This window comes from Ooceraea biroi, chromosome 7 (genome assembly GCF_003672135.1).
Source record: "Ooceraea biroi isolate clonal line C1 chromosome 7, Obir_v5.4, whole genome shotgun sequence".
NCBI classification, from domain to species: Eukaryota; Metazoa; Arthropoda; class Insecta; order Hymenoptera; family Formicidae; genus Ooceraea; species Ooceraea biroi.
Window position 1 is genome coordinate 1,262,666 of NC_039512.1, and position 17,816 is coordinate 1,280,481.

Sequence of the window (17,816 nt, forward strand, 5' to 3'; positions counted from 1 at the left end):
AATATTTTATCTTGAAAGAAAGAAAGTGTAACACACTCTGTCGATTTTAGTCAGTCGACTTCAATGACTCGAATATTTGTTAGAAAAAGAATTTAATGAATTGTTATTAATATTGAAAGACAATGAAATATCCAAGTTTCTCTTCTTTTTAAAGAAAAGCACTCCAATTGAGCAAGTCTATTTTAATTCATCCAGACTAAAAAGTAAGGCAATAATGATCCTCGACTCACCGTTAGGTAGCTTGTGCTGGGAGTGATCCGTCACGTTGTTGAGGTATTCACTTCCACAGGGCGCGGAGTCGTGACGCTTGCGGCGATGGTGATGATGCTGCTGCTGAGCCTTCTTCTTGTTGAGCTGCTGCTGCTGCTGCTGCTGCGAATGATGATGATGATGGTGATGATGATGGTGGTGATGGTTCAACGAGGAGGAGGCCGTCGAGGTCGAGGTCAATCTAAGTCGGCGCGGACTCGCGGGCGCACTGCCGGAACGTCGGCTGAGCGTCGACGACGCCTTCATCGCCTCCACCTTCGTCTCCACCAGGGCGGCGAGGACGGCCTCGAGACGCGCCACCTCCATGCCGCCGCCGCCGCCATCGTCCGTCGACACCGCCTTATCGGCGACATCGGAAGTCGACGGCGTCACCGTCACCGTCATCTCCTCGCCTGCCTTCGCCGCCGTCACATCACTGCCGTCGGCGGCGACCGTGGTGATCGCTGCGCGATCGTTTGGGGCACGGGAACGACCGGCCCGTTGCCGGTACGATCACAAGCCCGTCCCCGTGCGTTTCTCGGCGACGACACCGTTCTCCGCCGACGACAATTCCTGCAGGAAGCGCGACAGCATCCAGCCGACCCGATCGGCGTCACCGCCGCGCCGGACCGCTGGAGGAAGAGAGACGCTGCTTTCCTCGGAGCCTATAGCGGTTCCTATCGTCCTCGGGTACTATCGTCGCGACGCCGTTCCACCGACCGCGTCGTTCATTAATCTTCCGCGGGATTTCCGCACGGAGCCGCTAACGATTCCCACTTCCCTCGCAATGGCAACGGGCACAAGCGATTGCATTAAAATTGCTGCTCGCGAGGTACCTCGCCGAGTCCCCGTTAGCAATCGATGCTTCTTGCGTCAATGACTGTGAGGGAAGAAACGCTTCTTCGCGTACGTTTCCACGCTGGTCCAGAAACAGTTTCGCGTTTTTGCGCGCAGAAGAAATGTCTTCTGATTTCTCTCATTTGTCCAATGATGCAGCGCGATTCACGTGAGCATCTGGACACGTAAGAATCTTTACCGGCAGTATCTGAGTTGATTCTCGTTTGCTTATTCGTAATCGCTGATAATTGGAGAGAGAAAGAGAGATAAAACGCTGATGACTCCTCACTCGTTACGATCCTCGCATTCTTGCCATTGCTTCCGGGCGAATCGAAAAAATTGCAACATTAGAAATTCCCACAAATCTAAATGCACGCCCAGCTCGCTCAGGCGCGCTTACTTTATCAAGAGTCCGGAATCGTGTTCTTTTTCTTTGTCAATCGATGTTCGGCGAAGCGTCCTGGACTGCGACGGTCAGCTTCGTAATGCGAGTCTCAGCCGGATTATCGGTCCATTATCGACGATGGCCATGCATTATCTGACAGCAAATATCAGATGATTCGCCGTGCTCGACGAAACGTATGATTCCCCGTGGTTGCCGTAAATTTCTTCCGGTGACTGGACCGACGCTCGCGTTTCCATCATACGCGAATTCCACAAGTATCCGTTTTTGCGAGACAATCGATTGTATCGAACCACTGTTCGCGCAGATTTACATCGCGTCGAAAGTGCCCGACACTGCAAGCTGCTGTTATTTCGCGTCTCTCATGGCGAAATCTTGATCACTTGACGTCGTAATACCATCGAGTTCCTCCAACGGATAGAATTAACGTAACGGAGAGCAATCCCAAACCGCCCATCGATCCTACGATCCTCAGCCGTTACTGATCGCTTCGCGTCCTTCAAGTTCCCGACCCTCTAAATGTCTAGGGACGCGCACTTGTGCATTACTCGATGGCGCGAGATCTTCGCAGGAATTCGGTGTTTCGTGAAGACGTCCTCGTGGCGTGATTACCGAGATATCGACGGATCGATCGGATCGATCTACGTCGCGGCATCGCCGTCGGGTAAAGCCTAGAGAAATAAAACGATGATGGATCGTGCGACGTCACCGCGCGTATTCTCGAAGCGAGATCGAAACGGTGATGCTCGCATCAGTTCGAACAACCTCCCTCGAACCGTTCCGTCTACCCGTGTAGCTAATGACCCCGTTCTTCTGTGCGGCGCAATGCGAAGGATGCCCGAAACACGCAACCATGTATACGGACGATGTCACGGCTGGAACATGATTAGAGGAACAAGGATGAGGGGAGGAGATTATTCTGGGTAATTGAGATTGGAGGTATCCAATACCGAGATTGGCTCGCGAAATCTGTATAGTCTGTTTTCGACGAGACAGACCTGCCGCAGTGGCTGACTATTTATTGCGGAATCCTTCCATCATGGGTTCTTGGATGCCGATCTCGAAATACCGAGATTGTCGGATTTTCGAAATAAAATTGTCGGGAATATTACCGAGAATTACTGGCTAGCATATCTTGTCTGACACGCGTGAATCTTTATATCCAAGATTGCGCGGTTTTTCTTTAGCCGTGTTGAGCAGTCTTGAATAGCGTAATTCCTGAATCCCTTCTAGATATCATCAGAGAATATTCTCTCTGAAAGTATTCTCAGCAATAAATAGCTGAGCTCCATTTTACTGACCCATATCGAGAGATTATCCTATTAGCTATATGATTGGATAGTCCGTTATATATCGCGGATTTAAAAAAAGTATTGCGCGCGTGTGCTAAAAATAAATACTGCAACAACGACAAGTAAAAAATAATATTTATCGAATCAAAGAAGGTACTTAAATAATATCTAAAAGATGCAAAGCGTCATTATCTCTCAATTTTGTTGAAATCCGAAAATACGTTTTAGGAAATTGCCTGTTATCTCGAAAAAATTGCTGCATCTTTCTGGTTTAAGCGCAAGAGACAAATTGATTTTCTTCAGAAAAAAGCGGTAAAAATAATAGAGCAAGCTAGGTCGCTCGCTCTAGAGCACCATCATTCTAAGCTCAACCACTAGCGTTGGAGCACCCGAATAACTTGGTCGCAACCGATGCACATCGATGTACTTTGACACTTGATTGACCATAAAACCATCCAATATTGTGCGGATATGTCGAGAGCACTGAGGCTATGCGGTGGCCGTCCCGCACTTTGAGTCACCCGATGACCATCGTGACATCGTCCGTATCGCGAGTCAAATTTAGAATATTCGATACTGTGATCGGAGCGATCGGAGAGCGGGAGGGTGGGAGGAGGGAGGTTTTAAACTATCCCACGGCTATCAGCAAACATTGTCCTAATTTATTTGCTAGGGTCACATCGTGACGTGACGTTCAATCTGCTTACGTCGCCCCCAATTTCTCGAGCAATCCTTCCGCGGACCCCAAACACAACCGATCGAATTTTTCTTGCGTCCCTCCGGGGAATAAGCAAGGGAATGAAGCTATTTCGAAGGTACACATGATACCTCGTAAGAGAGAGAAAGCGTCGAAAAGACGCGCACACAAAGAGATAACCGAGCACGAATGATAAAGAGAGACAGAACGGAGAACATGATACGGGGCTCTTGAAAAATGAGACGCCGCAAGCGCAAACAGGGTTTCTCTCTACTCCTGAAGTGCTTGCTCTTACAAAAACATCCTAAATTTATATCTAAAGCAGTAGCAGATTACAGTATAAAAGTATAAAAACATAAACGCGAAGAAAGTAAGCTTGGACCACGCAATAAGGACGTTGCGAGCGCAAGCTTGCCTGCCTGATCATCAATTTCTTTCTTCCTCAGAAAACAGGTGGCAAGTTTAACCGAGAAAACAAAGGAGACAGAGTTGTGTGCAACGAACAAAAAAAGAGAGCTAAAGGCTGAGAGGGGTAGAGCGTAACAAATCGCCCATTACGCGCTTGTTGTCGCGCGCACACACGGACACTACCACTTGCTGCCCCATGCGACAATATTGCTCAATACTCTCGCACCTTTCTGTTACCAGTTTACTGACGACGCGCTACATCAGTCCGTCTCGCGGATGCTGACCGGAGGTCCAGCCAGGCCTCGTGCACCCGTTGCAAGAGAGGTGGTAACTCTTCCGGCGAGCCCCGTGTACTCTCAGCACGGGCACGGGCACGGACACGGGCGTGAGGGTTGATCGAGCTGATCAGACAGAGCGTGGCCACGCGGGGTTGCGTCACGCTAAACCCACGTTGCTCGCTGTAACTGCAATCGGCAGCGTTCTCAACATGCTGCCGCTGCTCTCGCGTAGCGCACTCACGACGAACGAACGAAAGCACGCACGCACATGCACACACGTACACGCACACGGGTGGCGCACACCCTCGACGGAGGAATGTCGCGTGCGCGGATGCTAGCGATCGCCCGAATACTGGGGTAGCGTCGCGGGGCAGACAGGGTTGGCGGCGGGCAGGCAGGTAGCCGCTCTGGCAGGGATGCGTTCAGCCCTACCCCTTCCCGCCGACGCCACCACCACTACCACCACCACCACCACCACTGCCTCCACCAGCACCGACGTCGGCGCCGTCGTCACACCGATGGACGGCTTTCCTCCCTCCCCGGGCCGGAGCTGGACTCTAAGGGTGCCAACGAACCGAGATGTTTATCCTTCAGGTTCCTTACTCCTTCGTGCATTTTACTCCACATACGCGCGGACGTGCCGATTTCAGCGGTTTCGAAATGTAGGTTGATGCGTCAGTTAATTTGACAGGGGATATATCACAAGGGTTGCTGCGCAATTCTCACGAATTAAAGACACTTCGAATCAAATCAAGGAGAATAACAGCTCTTCAGTATCGAGAAATTTGCGGCTCTCGCAATATAAAAATTCTCGAATATCAAGGATTTTAAAAAAGTGTTTGTAATAATATGATATTTTAATATATAAATAATGTATAAATAATGAATAACTTACTCTTTGTTCAGCTTCAAATTGACTTTAATTTAATAAGATTTTAATTCGAAACTTAATTACGCGTGCATTACATATTACGTTGCTGTGTTGCTTGTAAGTGTTAATGAGATCGAAGTATAATAATCGGTCTTTAATTACTCCCGCAATGGCAAATTACGTTTCGGCGAACGGCGTCAATTTCAACAGACTCCGCTAATTATCCACGCGAAATCGTTTCACGATTTTCCCAAGGGGAAGCGAGCAGAGAAGTCGGGAATGCGTTTTAAACCGGGCTTATCGAGATATAAATCATTTTATTGCCCGCTGCAACAGCGCAGTCAGGGGATAAAGATAGATCATGATATTTGCTACATCAGACAAACATAAAACGCATTTTAACAGCATCATGACTTATTGCGAAGCATTTCTCCTCGCGAGTACGATATACCGGGATCAGATGAATCTGGGATATTGAATCGCGGATTAAATTAAAAGTATAAAATGACGTTAGGAGTAACGATCGCGCGAGCGACCGGGAACTTCCGCTCCACTTTTATTCATTAGCTCCTTTTCCCCGGGAATGAGGACGAATTGTGGCAGTCGAGCAGTAAGACGCTCTTTTCGCTAGTTTGATTAGGTCGGCCGGTGTCGGGGAAGACCCTCAGGCTGGCCGTCTCGTCTTTGTTAAAACGGCCTCGGAACGAGGGAGGCCTGGGACTGATTCCTCGTTTATTCGCTTGGGGAGACCTTCCCTCAAGTTTTTGTTCACGCGCGAAATTTCGTCCGTGTTACATTATGCGGCAACCTGCTGTTGCGCAAAAACATCAGACTAGGTCCACTTGCAAGCGACAATACAGCTGCATACATCTTTCCTGATGCAATTTTGCGGCACGGAGGACGACGTGGATTAAAATCCGGCGGTCGAATTTATGACTCGCGACAACGAAAGTGTCGAAATAAATTTCATCGATCGACCTGTGGCTTCTTGCAGCTTCGATAAAGGCGCTCTGCTGGAAGAAAACCTCCTTTTACTATCAAAGAACCCTTTATATTCTACTTTCTCGAATCTTTCACGTGAGATAAGACGATTAGCACGTACGCCGTTAGCTGAAAATGTAGCGAAGGATCTTGGTGGAATTAGAATCGTTCCAGGGACGTCCATGCACGCTGCACAAGAGAAAGAGAGAATACGTGCGCGGATTGAGAAATGAGATCCTTCTTTTAAACTAAATGCTATTCAGCGAATTAATTTTAATACGTTACTTAGATTTCTTTTTAATTATTCATATTAAGCATAATATAACTTCGTATTCTTCTTCTGTTTTGTAAATTATTTAAATTTATCCTTTTTAATGTAATAAATATATTATTGTTACTTGCATAAAAAATATTGTACAATATTGTATAATAAAATATATATCTATTTATATTTATATTCCTTTTCCTATATTTTCCTATATTTGTTTTCATAATATATCTTTGGTTATCATCAGCATAAACTGACGTTTAAAACATGTCTGCGCATGTAGGTTTCGTGAGAATGGCTTTATCTATTCCACATGAATGAATTGATGGAAAACACTCTTCTTTTTCGAAGGAGATATAGATAGAAAGTTTGATTACTGAACTGACGTCACATTCATCGAAGGCCATTACCAGAACTACGTAACTTAATCAACTCAGATGATCGAAAGGTAGTCAAACATAAACACATCCATCTGTATAAATATTTAAAAACTGTATAAATATTTAAAAAGGTATAAATCATTTTACATGATTAAGACGATACGAAACGTTGAACATTATCATCTATTACGCAATACTTTAATTATATATTACTTTCAGAAACAAGCCATTAATTATTCGACGAAGTTGGTTTCTTCTCGTTCTGAACAACGACCTCAACTTCTTCTGAAGTATCTTCCTGCAATAAAAAAGCAGATTTAAGCATGTTATAATTGGAGATTTGAGTCAATTTAATGTTTTTAATTTTTAGTCATTTATAAGAAAAAAGTAATTAAAGAGTTTTCCTTTACATACAATCTCAATAACAGATTCTTTTTTAAATCTGATTGTTTCATTTTCTCTAATTAAATAAAAAATAATTATTAGTTATAAAACAATCTTATAACGCGTCGAAAATTTTGTTTCTTTTAGGTCGCAGCCGGCTGGGAAGACAATCGGCCCACGCACAAGCTGCGAGTATGGTAGAAATCAATTTCTGTCCTTCTGGTAGGGCGTGGTTTTGATCAGCCCTGAGAGCCATCTTATCGCGCAAGAGACAAATCACATTAAAATGTTTTGCAAAACAGAATTCAATATAAACCATATAAACTTCAATATAAGCCATGATAAACTATGATGAAGTATGCAGTTTATCCTACCCTCTGTCGTTGCGAATATAAAATTTTACGTCTGAGCTCGAGGGAGAAAGCATAAGAAATCGGATAAAACATACTTCTCGGATTGCCGCACGCCGGGCGAGATAATCATAACGTTGTTTCTCGGGAGAAGAGATCGATACCGGCCATGGAAACATTGGATCCTCCTTGCCATTGCTTAGTTTTAAGAACATCGAAACTGCTATCACGAACGGTAATGTCAATATCGGTAACTGCGTCTGAAACACAAAATTTGCGAAAATTTGCGAAAAAGCGGTATAAGCTACCTGAGTAAAAAGGCAGGCTCCAACATACATTTATAAATATCATTTTTATAGAAAACTGCAGGAGCGCGGTGTAAATGATTGCCAGTATGGTGGCAGCGGCAGTATGAGCATTCAGCACCAACAGATTCCCCCCCAAAGCAGCCCCAGTCAAGAGACTATTGTAGCCCCAGAATCCACTGTAGACTTCGTTGTGGTCTGCTCCGAGCTCCAAACCTATAGAAAATTTATGACGGTAACTTATGACGATGCTTTGCAGCATATGTGATATATTTTACCTCAAAACAAGTATTCTTATTTTTAATTGTCGATAGAAATTTTACTTCAGATTTTATTTTAAATATATGATTGTTTAATTTTTTATCTAATCATATGTATAATATCATATCAATTTTTATTAATAAAACGAAAGTAACGATTATCTTTTTTTTCTTCTCTTTTTCTTCCTCTTCTCTCCCCCTCTGCTATATATTTATGTAAAAATTATCTTAATACCTATGAGAGTCCCGCCGAGAGCACCGAGAAACGAAAATGCGACTGTCGTCGGCGAATATAGTAACATTGCTAGGTACATGACGGATCCAACAACTATGTTTTCCATGCCGTACAGTTGTGACAAGGAGACAACACTACCTTGTAATACCTGTAACGATTTAACTTTGTAGACATAAGTGAATAAATGGATATCTTCATTTCATGTACTTTTCGCGTCATTGTCACGACAAAGAAAACAATATATTCTCTTTATAAGCTGCAGTAATTCCAATAGCATTTAGAAAATAAATATTATTACAATAAAATCTCAATATTTACAAAATTTAAAATTATCTTCTATCTATCTCTCAAAAACAATATAATATAAGAAGCTTGATGCGAAATTGTAATGCAAGAAATTAAATTACAAAATTCATATATAAATAAATATATTTGAATATATTTGTCTAATATGAGTAATCATACTTTGAATAAGAAATGACTGTGAAGCTGACGAACCTTGTACTCTTTCTCTATTTTTCTAGGAGACGTGAGATGCTAATATGTAAAATCAAGGATACAAAAAATAGAACACATATAAACTCTACCATTCCCCAGTCGATGTTGGTCGCATTCCTCGTGTAGAAACCAACGTCGTCCGTTGTCGTCGTCTCACTTGTTGCATTGTGCTGAAAACAATGAGAGAGTCTTGCACAATAACCCGCGCATGATAGAGAAATGCACGAGTAGTTTCTCGACAGGAATCTAGAGAAGGTAACGGCTCCGACTATTTTATGATGAAATATACTTTTCGCGAGGTAGTAACTTATGTACCGCGTAGTATCGACTTGAACCATGAACGTTTGTAACGAATATAGAGAGAGAAACTTTCCTCGCAAATACTCACGTAGCTACAATTCTCACGAAATTCTCAGTTTAAACTATTCGTGTAAATCAAATTTATATGTACGTCGTGCGAGAGTACAATTAATTTTTCGTGTTATCGCGAGGGTGCACGTGACTACCATAGCGGAGGAAATAGCGCATTCGCTAGTCATAAAACTTAATATACACATACTGTACGCGGCCTATTCCAAAGTGCTGTGCTTTCAAATATTACAATTATTATTACTACTATTATAATAGTGTTCAAGATAATAGGATATAAGCTGTGAGAAAGAGAGAGAAAGGGAAAGAGAAATGCGACGAGAACTCGTCCAATATTTAACCGAAACAAACAACTGTGGCGACTAGTTAGGGTGAAATAAATCCGTGCCGAGGTAAGTTATCGTCGACGGAGTTGTTCGGGTCGGAGTTTGATCAATACGGAGAAAAGCTATGCCCCGACCCGCGGTGAATAGCATTTTCCCTCATGAAGGCACGTCAAATATGTATGGTATGAATACTAGAGGCCGCTTTTCCAAGCAAATTTTATTCCGCGCCGAAGCCTCCGCAGCTATTTTCATCAAATTTACCCTCGTTCCAAAGCTATACCCTAAAACTCCCATCAATCGCTCGTTTGCCGTCATTTCCAATGAGTATAGCGCTTGTCAAATAAAATGTCTTCGGCGTATCGCGTCTCATACCCTAAAAGGTTTCTTCTCTTGTTTCTTCCCTCGTTACATTATATACTCAAAAACATTGACATAATTCAGTCTTATTATCAACTTTAACGTTGTTTAACTTTCAACTAAAATATCATGTATTTAAGCTAATTAGTCATTGAGTAATCAGTCATTATCAGTCATCTGATGAAATATTAAATGTGTCTTTATTAATATAAATAGCAAAACTGTAAACTTCTCTGACATTTATCCTGCTGAGATTTATTATTATTTATTACCTTTATAATACCATCATTTCGTTAAAACTCGCGCGATAATTGTGGGATTACGTGCACGTGGAATTATTGAAATTTCGATGCAAAATTAATTTACCATCTCAAACATCGGCTCCACGGATCTGGTTACCACGCCCGTTCCATTCTGCGCCGAAAGGGCGAAAATCAACGCGAACTCCACCAGGTTAAACGGCCACGCAGTGCATGAGAATTTATCGCTTCCCAGGGATCGTGCGAGATAAACACTGGAAAACATTAGCCACAGGAGCTGTTGAGAATACCTCGGAAATTTGCGAACGTTACCGTTCCAACCACGCTGGATGACGAGTGAATTGTGTGGCTAACTCATATAATCGCGTTTGTTGCATAATCTGCTGTCGCGAACTATTCCGTGTATCTTGCTCGAAATCTCAAACGGATTGTCACAACACATTTAGTGTATTGCCGCTTTGCCAGCTTCACAGCTTGTCTACATTAAACTCATAATATTCTAGTCCGGAGCGTTATTATCGCGCATAACTGCGTGTCAATCTGCAATCTATGCTTCCCTTTGATAATACACACCATTATCAGCTAATTGCACTAAATACCGCGTATATTTTAGCTTAATTGATCACCGGCAAGATATATCATTTGCAATTTGCCATAATTTGTTACCGTATAATATCTATCGTAATTAATATCACATGCAACACTTGTCTCGAGAACCGAAAGCATGGGCTCATCTAAATATCGCTCCCGGGAGCGCACTTACCGTCCATCAAATTTGCGCCGATGTGTACTTGGAGTTAATTTAATTACATAATTTACGGTCACTAAAACATGACGTACGGACAAGCGGAATTAATTATCCATATCTCGCGGATATTCTATTGAATATTCAAATATATATATATATATATATATACCTACCTGATTATCACCGCCACCAGCAAATGCAGCAAACTAAAAGCATCGAAGGCGCCGTAAAACCGCGGTATCATAACGCACGATACCACACCGACTAGCAGAGGGTTCAACACGGATAATCCGTTTTCCACATTATCCTGGGGCTCTTGTAGGAGCTGAAAAAGGCAAAGTGTTCCTAAATAAATTCATCTTGATGAATCTCGCGAAGCGTTGTTTATACTATTAACACTTTTGCGACCGCTGATATATTTTATTACGTTTACTTTTAAAAGCCGTTGATATTTGTGTCCTTAATAAACAATCTTGATCGTTAATTATTAACGTTAATTGTAAAATAGCTGTTATGTTAACCTGAATAAATAACTAATGTATAATATAATAATTAATGAATAAATAACCTATACTAACTGTTATATTAATATAAAATAACGATTATTCGGCATATTTATTTTTCTCTAATTTTTGTTCTTTTTCAACTTTTGTCAGTCTTTTTTTACCGCTGAAGAGGATCCGATAATCAAAGATCGAAACATTCGACGAATTTTGTACAATACTAATAATTTTACAATACTAATTTATAATATTATAAATTGAGTGATAGAGATGTACGAACCGCGCTTTAGATTCTTCTTGCCTCTATATCATTTTCATTAGATTTTATTCCCGTTTTCTCGCAGAATTTTACAGTGTTCCAATTCTAAGAGGCTTTGCGCCAAAATCACCAGTCGCGAAAGTGTTAACAGTATTTGGAAGTCTCTTCGCGTCGCCTGCCAGGCAGAAGAGCAGTGCCGCATTGCAGTGATTTTTCATCGCGTACACGCACGCGGTCCATTAGGTCGAAAGAAACAGGAAAAAGATACAGCAAACGGTACACGATGCAGCATCACGTATATGAATAGCGAGCGAAACGAGATAGGGAAAAGAGAGAAAGAGAGAGGGAGAGAGAGAGAGAATGTCCGCCTCGGCGGTGCAATGCGGCAAGAAATGTATCGCACCTTTTTCGTACGTGAACGTAACGCTTGACACTGCAGCTAATAATTAATAAAACGTACCACGGACACTAGGAGGCCAAGGACGCCAGCGATCGCCGACAACGCCAACGTACCTGGTGCTATCACAGCCAAGGTAGCTATTATCAGCAACCCGCTGAGAGGATTATTTGAAAAAACGGTCTGCAACAATTACGACTTATTTAATTAAACTGATCAGCGTTAATCAAATATACGTGGTATTGTATCGAGCGATTCCGATATTTCTGGTGAGAACAGTATGACGCACGAAAGAAAAAGCAGCTGAATGTTGTTATAACAAATACTGTGCCCTCTTTATCAATGATAATTTTATATATACTTTTGTAAAATACACACACGTTCTTTTATATTAATAAAAAATAATTTTTTAACAACAAGCGTTAATACATCATACATTAAATTTATTACTCACCTGTCCGAATCCGCGCAGCAGGGCATCAAATAATCGGCCTATGTGCCAAAAGCCTTTCTTCTGCGCGAAGAATTCTTTCAGAATCGCGAAATCGCCCAAGAAAAATATCCATCTTCTTTCCTAGGATTCACTTTAATTTTTACATATTTTTCATATTTGTGTACATGAAAACATCTTATATATATATATATATATATATATATCAATAGAAATGCCATTTCAAACACAAATTTTTGAACAAACTGTAACGGAATCACTTTTTAAAAAACACTTGACAGAAAATGATTATACCAGCAGCATCTGTGTGCTACAAAGATTTTGCTTGACAATAAATCGCAAAAATCTGTGATTGGAAAAGACAATTTATTAAACAATTATATATATAGTTATATTATTATGTATTACATTATATATTACAGCTAATTTTAAATGAGAAAAAGCTATTAGTTAAACACGTTAAAAAATAGTACAAATGAATTATGATTGATGAAACATAAAATTATGCACGTATTTATGATGAAAGTAATTGATAACATTTTGCACTTTATTTGCGATACCAAGCATACGAATCAAGTGACAACAATCTATAGGAAAAAATAATCTAATTATGAGATAAATTTTATTCCGAGATTATTGATAATTTCACACTCACAAATACACACGTATTAAATATATTTAAATAACGCTCACTTGTCGTAATTCTGCTATTGGTAAGTCCCTCACAGACATCGCGTATCGATAATATTAAAATCGCATGGCAAAGTGTGATCTCCTTAATAGTTGCACAGAATACCACCCCACTACCCGAGTTAACACATTTGTGGCATACTCTGTATGCTTAAACGGCAATAAAAAGCACGTGCTATATTCTTTTTCGCATCATTGCAAACACTGATAAACGTGTGCAGAAGCAACATGTTTTGTCGATTGTGCGATTAATTGATATCAATGTATATAGCTTTGTTATAAATCCTAAAATAGTTTTTTAAGTTTTAAAACCCTCATACCAACTGCAAACTATTGCGAATGGTGTAAACACAATTTTTACGATTAGATTAATTTTGGATTAAGAATACGAAAATTAATATTTTTAATGCTATGATTATTACATTTTTATGTTAATGTCTATATAATTAAGGATTAATTGCAATGTTTTAGATATATAAAGATCTGTTGTGTATAAATATTTTTCCCGATAATACCATGGCTGCAGCTGAAACGACCGCGTCTGAGCCAATACTGAACTCACCATACTGTTCAATGTTCTGCTTAGAACAGATGGTTTCGTTTTCTACTACGTGCATTAAAATGTGTGTTAATAGCACAATTTACAGCATGATAATTAGCGCATTATCGAAATAAATAGAGCGAAACCACTTTACGATTTCACAACGTCTGTAGCATATACATCTATAATAGCGATATCCATCGTTCTATCATATTCAAATTATATTCAAGAGTTTCATATTTCCTAATCCTTGCATTAAATGGTGAAAGATCAAAGCATTCAAGGAGAAAAAATTGTTGTCGACAGAAATACACCTTACATTTCGTCATATCTGCGTAATAATCAGATTGATTTATTTACTCGGCTTGTGCGAGCAATGACAAGTTTGCGTTAGTCATGTGGCAAACACGCTACGTACACTCCCCCCCACAATCATGTATTTAAATGGATCACGAGGGATAAAAATGGGTGCTGTAAACGTAAAAATGTATTTTTATCATCGTCACAATCGTTGAAAATAATTTTACAAAGTTTACGATGTTTTCGCTATTCGAATAAAAATCAGACGGAGATTAAAAAAATATATATTAAAACACGCAACTTCTCTGCAAGAATTGTAACTTTATATTGCTCAGGCACTTTGATTATCGTGATGTCGATATGATACAATGCGTAAACATTATATGTCCATAACGTAATTGGGATGAACGACGAGCAGGGGATCTTCTTCTGCCTCATCTTCTCTATCCCTGCTCCTCAAATTGGTAGTCGTCAAAGGTATTATAATTTGGTCCTGAACAGAAATCGTGTGCAACGGATTATTACCATATCCAAGTCCCATTCATGTAACACATGGAGAACTTGGTACGTACATGATACGTCAATCTCTCAATGATCTTCTCAATGAAGCCTTTTCGTTCCAGCAACTCTTCCTCCGAATCTAACTGCTCCTGTATTTGATCAAGGTACCACGCAACCAATTCGGACTTTCGTATGCCACCCTTATTGTCACCTATCAAAAGATATTGAACAAATAGAAGTATATTCATTGAATATCTTTGTCTTGAATGGAGCACGATGAAAATATACCTTCGCTCTCAACACGATTTTCCTCGCCCCTCATGTAGAGAACCAACATGTTCGACAGATTCTTGTACTCCTCGAAGGACATCGTTAACTTCTTCTTCGGTGGTTCCTGGGTCGCGTTGGACGCTGGAAAGTCGAGTAAGTGCATGTAATGCATATGTGTGCGATATATCGAAAACAAAAAGGATTATGTAGACGTACGAGTCGGAGGTGGTGCGTCATCGTTATTGTCCAGCGCATTGAGCGCTGCCATGAGCGGTGGTGGCTCATCGATGTCCATCCCCATGTTCGCGTCGTTCATGCCCTCCTCGAGATCCACGTCCGGCTGCTCCACGGTGATTATACTCTTCTGCAGCAACCGTTTCGCTTCTCTGACGTGCTTCACCGTCACTTCGTCCACGCATTCCAGCTTCGCCAGTGCTTCGGACAACCGGACCATGCTCTCCAACTGCCTCACGGTGACCCGCCATTTCCCGCTGCCACTGCCGGTCCTCTGTCTGAGAGTCGTGTAGTTCTCGACTAGAAGATCGGCAGCCTCCTAAAGCCCGACGAAGACGTCAGTTGCGTCTTTGACTCGAGTGATTCGGCAAATCTTACCTGGCTCAGAAGGGGTTTGAAGTGCTTGGCGAAGTTGATGTATCTGATAATCTCTTCCTGCTTGTACACCATCTGCAGATCGTTGAGATTGTCGCAGTGCAGGTCTATGATCCTCTTGGCGATCGCGTTGTCGACGATCTCGTTGCACTCGTCGAGCACGACGAAGAACAAGTCGAACCTCGACATGATGGGCGCGGTCAGCTGCACGTTCTGCTGCAGTGATTTTCTCCTGTCGTACCGTCCGCCGATGGGATTCGCCGCCGCTAGTATGGACGTCCGCGCGTTCAGGGTCGCTCTCACGCCGGCCTAAGAGTGCACCAGGTATTCACTCAACACAGAATTTATTTATTTTATTTATCGAAAATAAATTTATTTATTACCTTGGCTATCGAAATTGTCTGCTGCTCCATTGCTTCGTGAATGGCGACCTGGTCCTTCGGGTCCATCTTGTCGAATTCGTCGATGCAGCAGATACCGTGGTCCGCAAGCATCAATGCGCCAGCCTCGATGACGAAGTCCGAGGATTCCTCGTCGCGCACCACCGCCGCGGTCAGACCGGCCGCGCTCGATGCCTTCCCGGACGTGTAAACCGCCCTGGGCGAGATGTCGGCCACGCACTTGAGGAACTGCGACTTCGCGGTACTGGGATCGCCAACGACGCAGACGTTGATGTCTCCTCTCAGCGACGTGCCCTCCTCCGTGGTCTTCGGCACGCCGCCGAAGAACATCAGCGTGATGCCCTTCTTGATCTCGTCGTTGCCGTGGATGGCCGGGAACAGGCTGGAGACCAAGTTCTCGTAGAGATTCTTGTCGCGACTCATCTCGTAGATGCGGTTCCACTCGGCCTCCGACATCTGCTTCTTCATCATCTCCTGAGTGAGCTCCTCCATCGTCATGTCGGTGCCTCCAAACTGCGGGGATCAGAACCGTACAGGTAAATTTGCTGCTTCTAACAGTGACACATTTTATTCAGTGTGCACTCGTTGAATTCGCTCACCCTTAGACTCGTGGGGGTGACGCTGCAGGCGAGGAAGGCCGTTTTGTACGTCAGCTCTCTGACGCCAAGCGCCTTCAGGCCACTCACACCCTCTCTCTGCTCGTTGTTCCTGCTCTTTGGTCCAATCTCTGCCTTGGCGTTCGGTAAGGACAACGCCGCCACGTCCGGCACCACTATGAGCGTTCCCGTGAAGTCATACCTGTCGAAATAAAAATGCACTTTCGTTTCTCAAGTATATTTTACAATTGTTAAGATAATTTATTGTGTAGCTTACCTATCACCAGCTTGCACCAGTTCAACCATCTCGGCTCGCAAGATGATTTCCACAGAACGGGGTATGGCTCCTCTGGGTAACTCAGCTTGCGTTTCCTGTATCCTGACTTTTTGAAAATCGATGAACACCGAATTGTCAACATCCAACAGAAAGCGGCGTCTGTTGTTGCATACCGGATTGGTGCAGATTGTGGGATTTGTGAACTGGGGACGATCGATATGATTATTAAAATTGATTATGATTTACAGAGTGACAGACAAAAAACTCTAGCGTACCTTAAATTGCTGCTCTACGTTTCTAATGTACGTGTTGCAGTCCATGCAGATAAATGTGCCAAGGACTAATTCAGGGTGAACGGGATGCGTGCGCACTACCTGCCCGGATATGCGAGCCAAAGTGCCCAGTCGTGATGTGTTTAATTCCCTCAACTTGTGTCTAGTGGGTACATCGACGAAACTGACGTAACACTCCTTGTCCTTCTGCAATTCCCCCACGTCTCTGACAAAATTGCATACTGCCTGACACAGAAATGGATATACCCTAGAACAGGAAACTATTGTTATCAACAACCCAAAATTATCATTTATATTATTTATAGAATAATTATAAAGTTATATTAATTATACTAGAATGTTGATTGACAAAGCATGCAACCTGTAGTATTCCTCGATAATGGTTGTAGCCAGAACTTGGTTGTAAGATTCCGCATCTTCGAAAGACACCTCCAACGTACAGCGTTCCGGACTGACAAGTTCCTTAGCGGCATCAAAGTATTTGACAACTCCTTCTTCCTTAAATCTATCACGAGAATCATAATTAACAAAGACAGAGTGCACAAAATACAACACGAGATTACTATCGATACGCACTGCTATCTCGATACAAATAAATTAAATTGCATGGTACTTCAACAGAAGTGATGACATTCCTCGTTGTTTTATACCAGGCTTTTAAATCACGCGAAATTACTCACTCCTCCAGGAAATCCTGAAACAATTTTTGACACTTGCTTCCGACCTCATCTCGTACGTGCACTCGACCAGCTTGTGCGGCACCGGCTTCCATTTCCTTGAAAAATTAATTAAAAAAGACCACTACATGTACACAAAACATCAAATAAATTGAAGCATCTGACGCGAAACAGCAGCGATGGAAATTGGCGGGAAGACGGACTTCAGGCAGGTTTTCAAGAATTTCCGATTTTCATTGAAAATTCGTGATTGGCTATTTCCCAGCGAAAACATATATACCAATTAGATTGAAGA

At 42.2% G+C, this 17,816-nt stretch overlaps 3 protein-coding genes across 4 annotated transcripts in view; all 3 read right to left on the bottom strand.

Moving 5' to 3' along the window:
• The window catches only part of LOC105284367, a 32,387-nt gene extending 27,814 nt beyond the window's left edge, over positions 1-4,573 (bottom strand). The window contains exons 1-2 of one of the 2 annotated variants that reach the window (XM_026971315.1): positions 4,113-4,573; positions 231-2,160 (exon numbers count right to left, since the gene is read on the bottom strand). In XM_026971315.1, the coding sequence (XP_026827116.1) occupies positions 231-654 (424 nt within the window). In that variant the 5' untranslated portion in view covers positions 655-2,160; positions 4,113-4,573. The remainder of the gene's footprint in view (positions 1-230; positions 2,161-4,112) is intronic. The other variant, XM_011347775.3, reaches the window with a different exon arrangement.
• Positions 4,574-6,757: 2,184 nt separating this feature from the next.
• On the bottom strand, positions 6,758-13,098 carry LOC105277734 (urea transporter 2). Its single transcript, XM_011336322.2, has 10 exons — positions 13,060-13,098; positions 12,370-12,489; positions 11,979-12,098; positions 10,930-11,081; positions 10,115-10,262; positions 8,786-8,866; positions 8,199-8,346; positions 7,735-7,919; positions 7,497-7,658; positions 6,758-6,962 (listed from the first exon to the last, which is right to left on the bottom strand). Exons 1-10 carry the CDS (start codon positions 13,096-13,098, stop codon positions 6,894-6,896), a joined length of 1,224 nt encoding a protein of 407 aa, XP_011334624.1. The 3' UTR covers positions 6,758-6,893.
• Positions 13,099-14,066: 968 nt separating this feature from the next.
• LOC105277715 (DNA replication licensing factor Mcm6) lies at positions 14,067-17,616 on the bottom strand. The gene is made up of 11 exons (XM_011336301.3): positions 17,525-17,616; positions 17,206-17,349; positions 16,827-17,091; positions 16,552-16,754; positions 16,278-16,476; positions 15,661-16,191; positions 15,281-15,586; positions 14,885-15,221; positions 14,687-14,809; positions 14,470-14,609; positions 14,067-14,390 (listed from the first exon to the last, which is right to left on the bottom strand). Exons 1-11 carry the CDS (start codon positions 17,614-17,616, stop codon positions 14,277-14,279), a joined length of 2,454 nt encoding a protein of 817 aa, XP_011334603.1. The 3' UTR covers positions 14,067-14,276.
• Between the last annotated feature and the right edge of the window lie 200 nt (positions 17,617-17,816).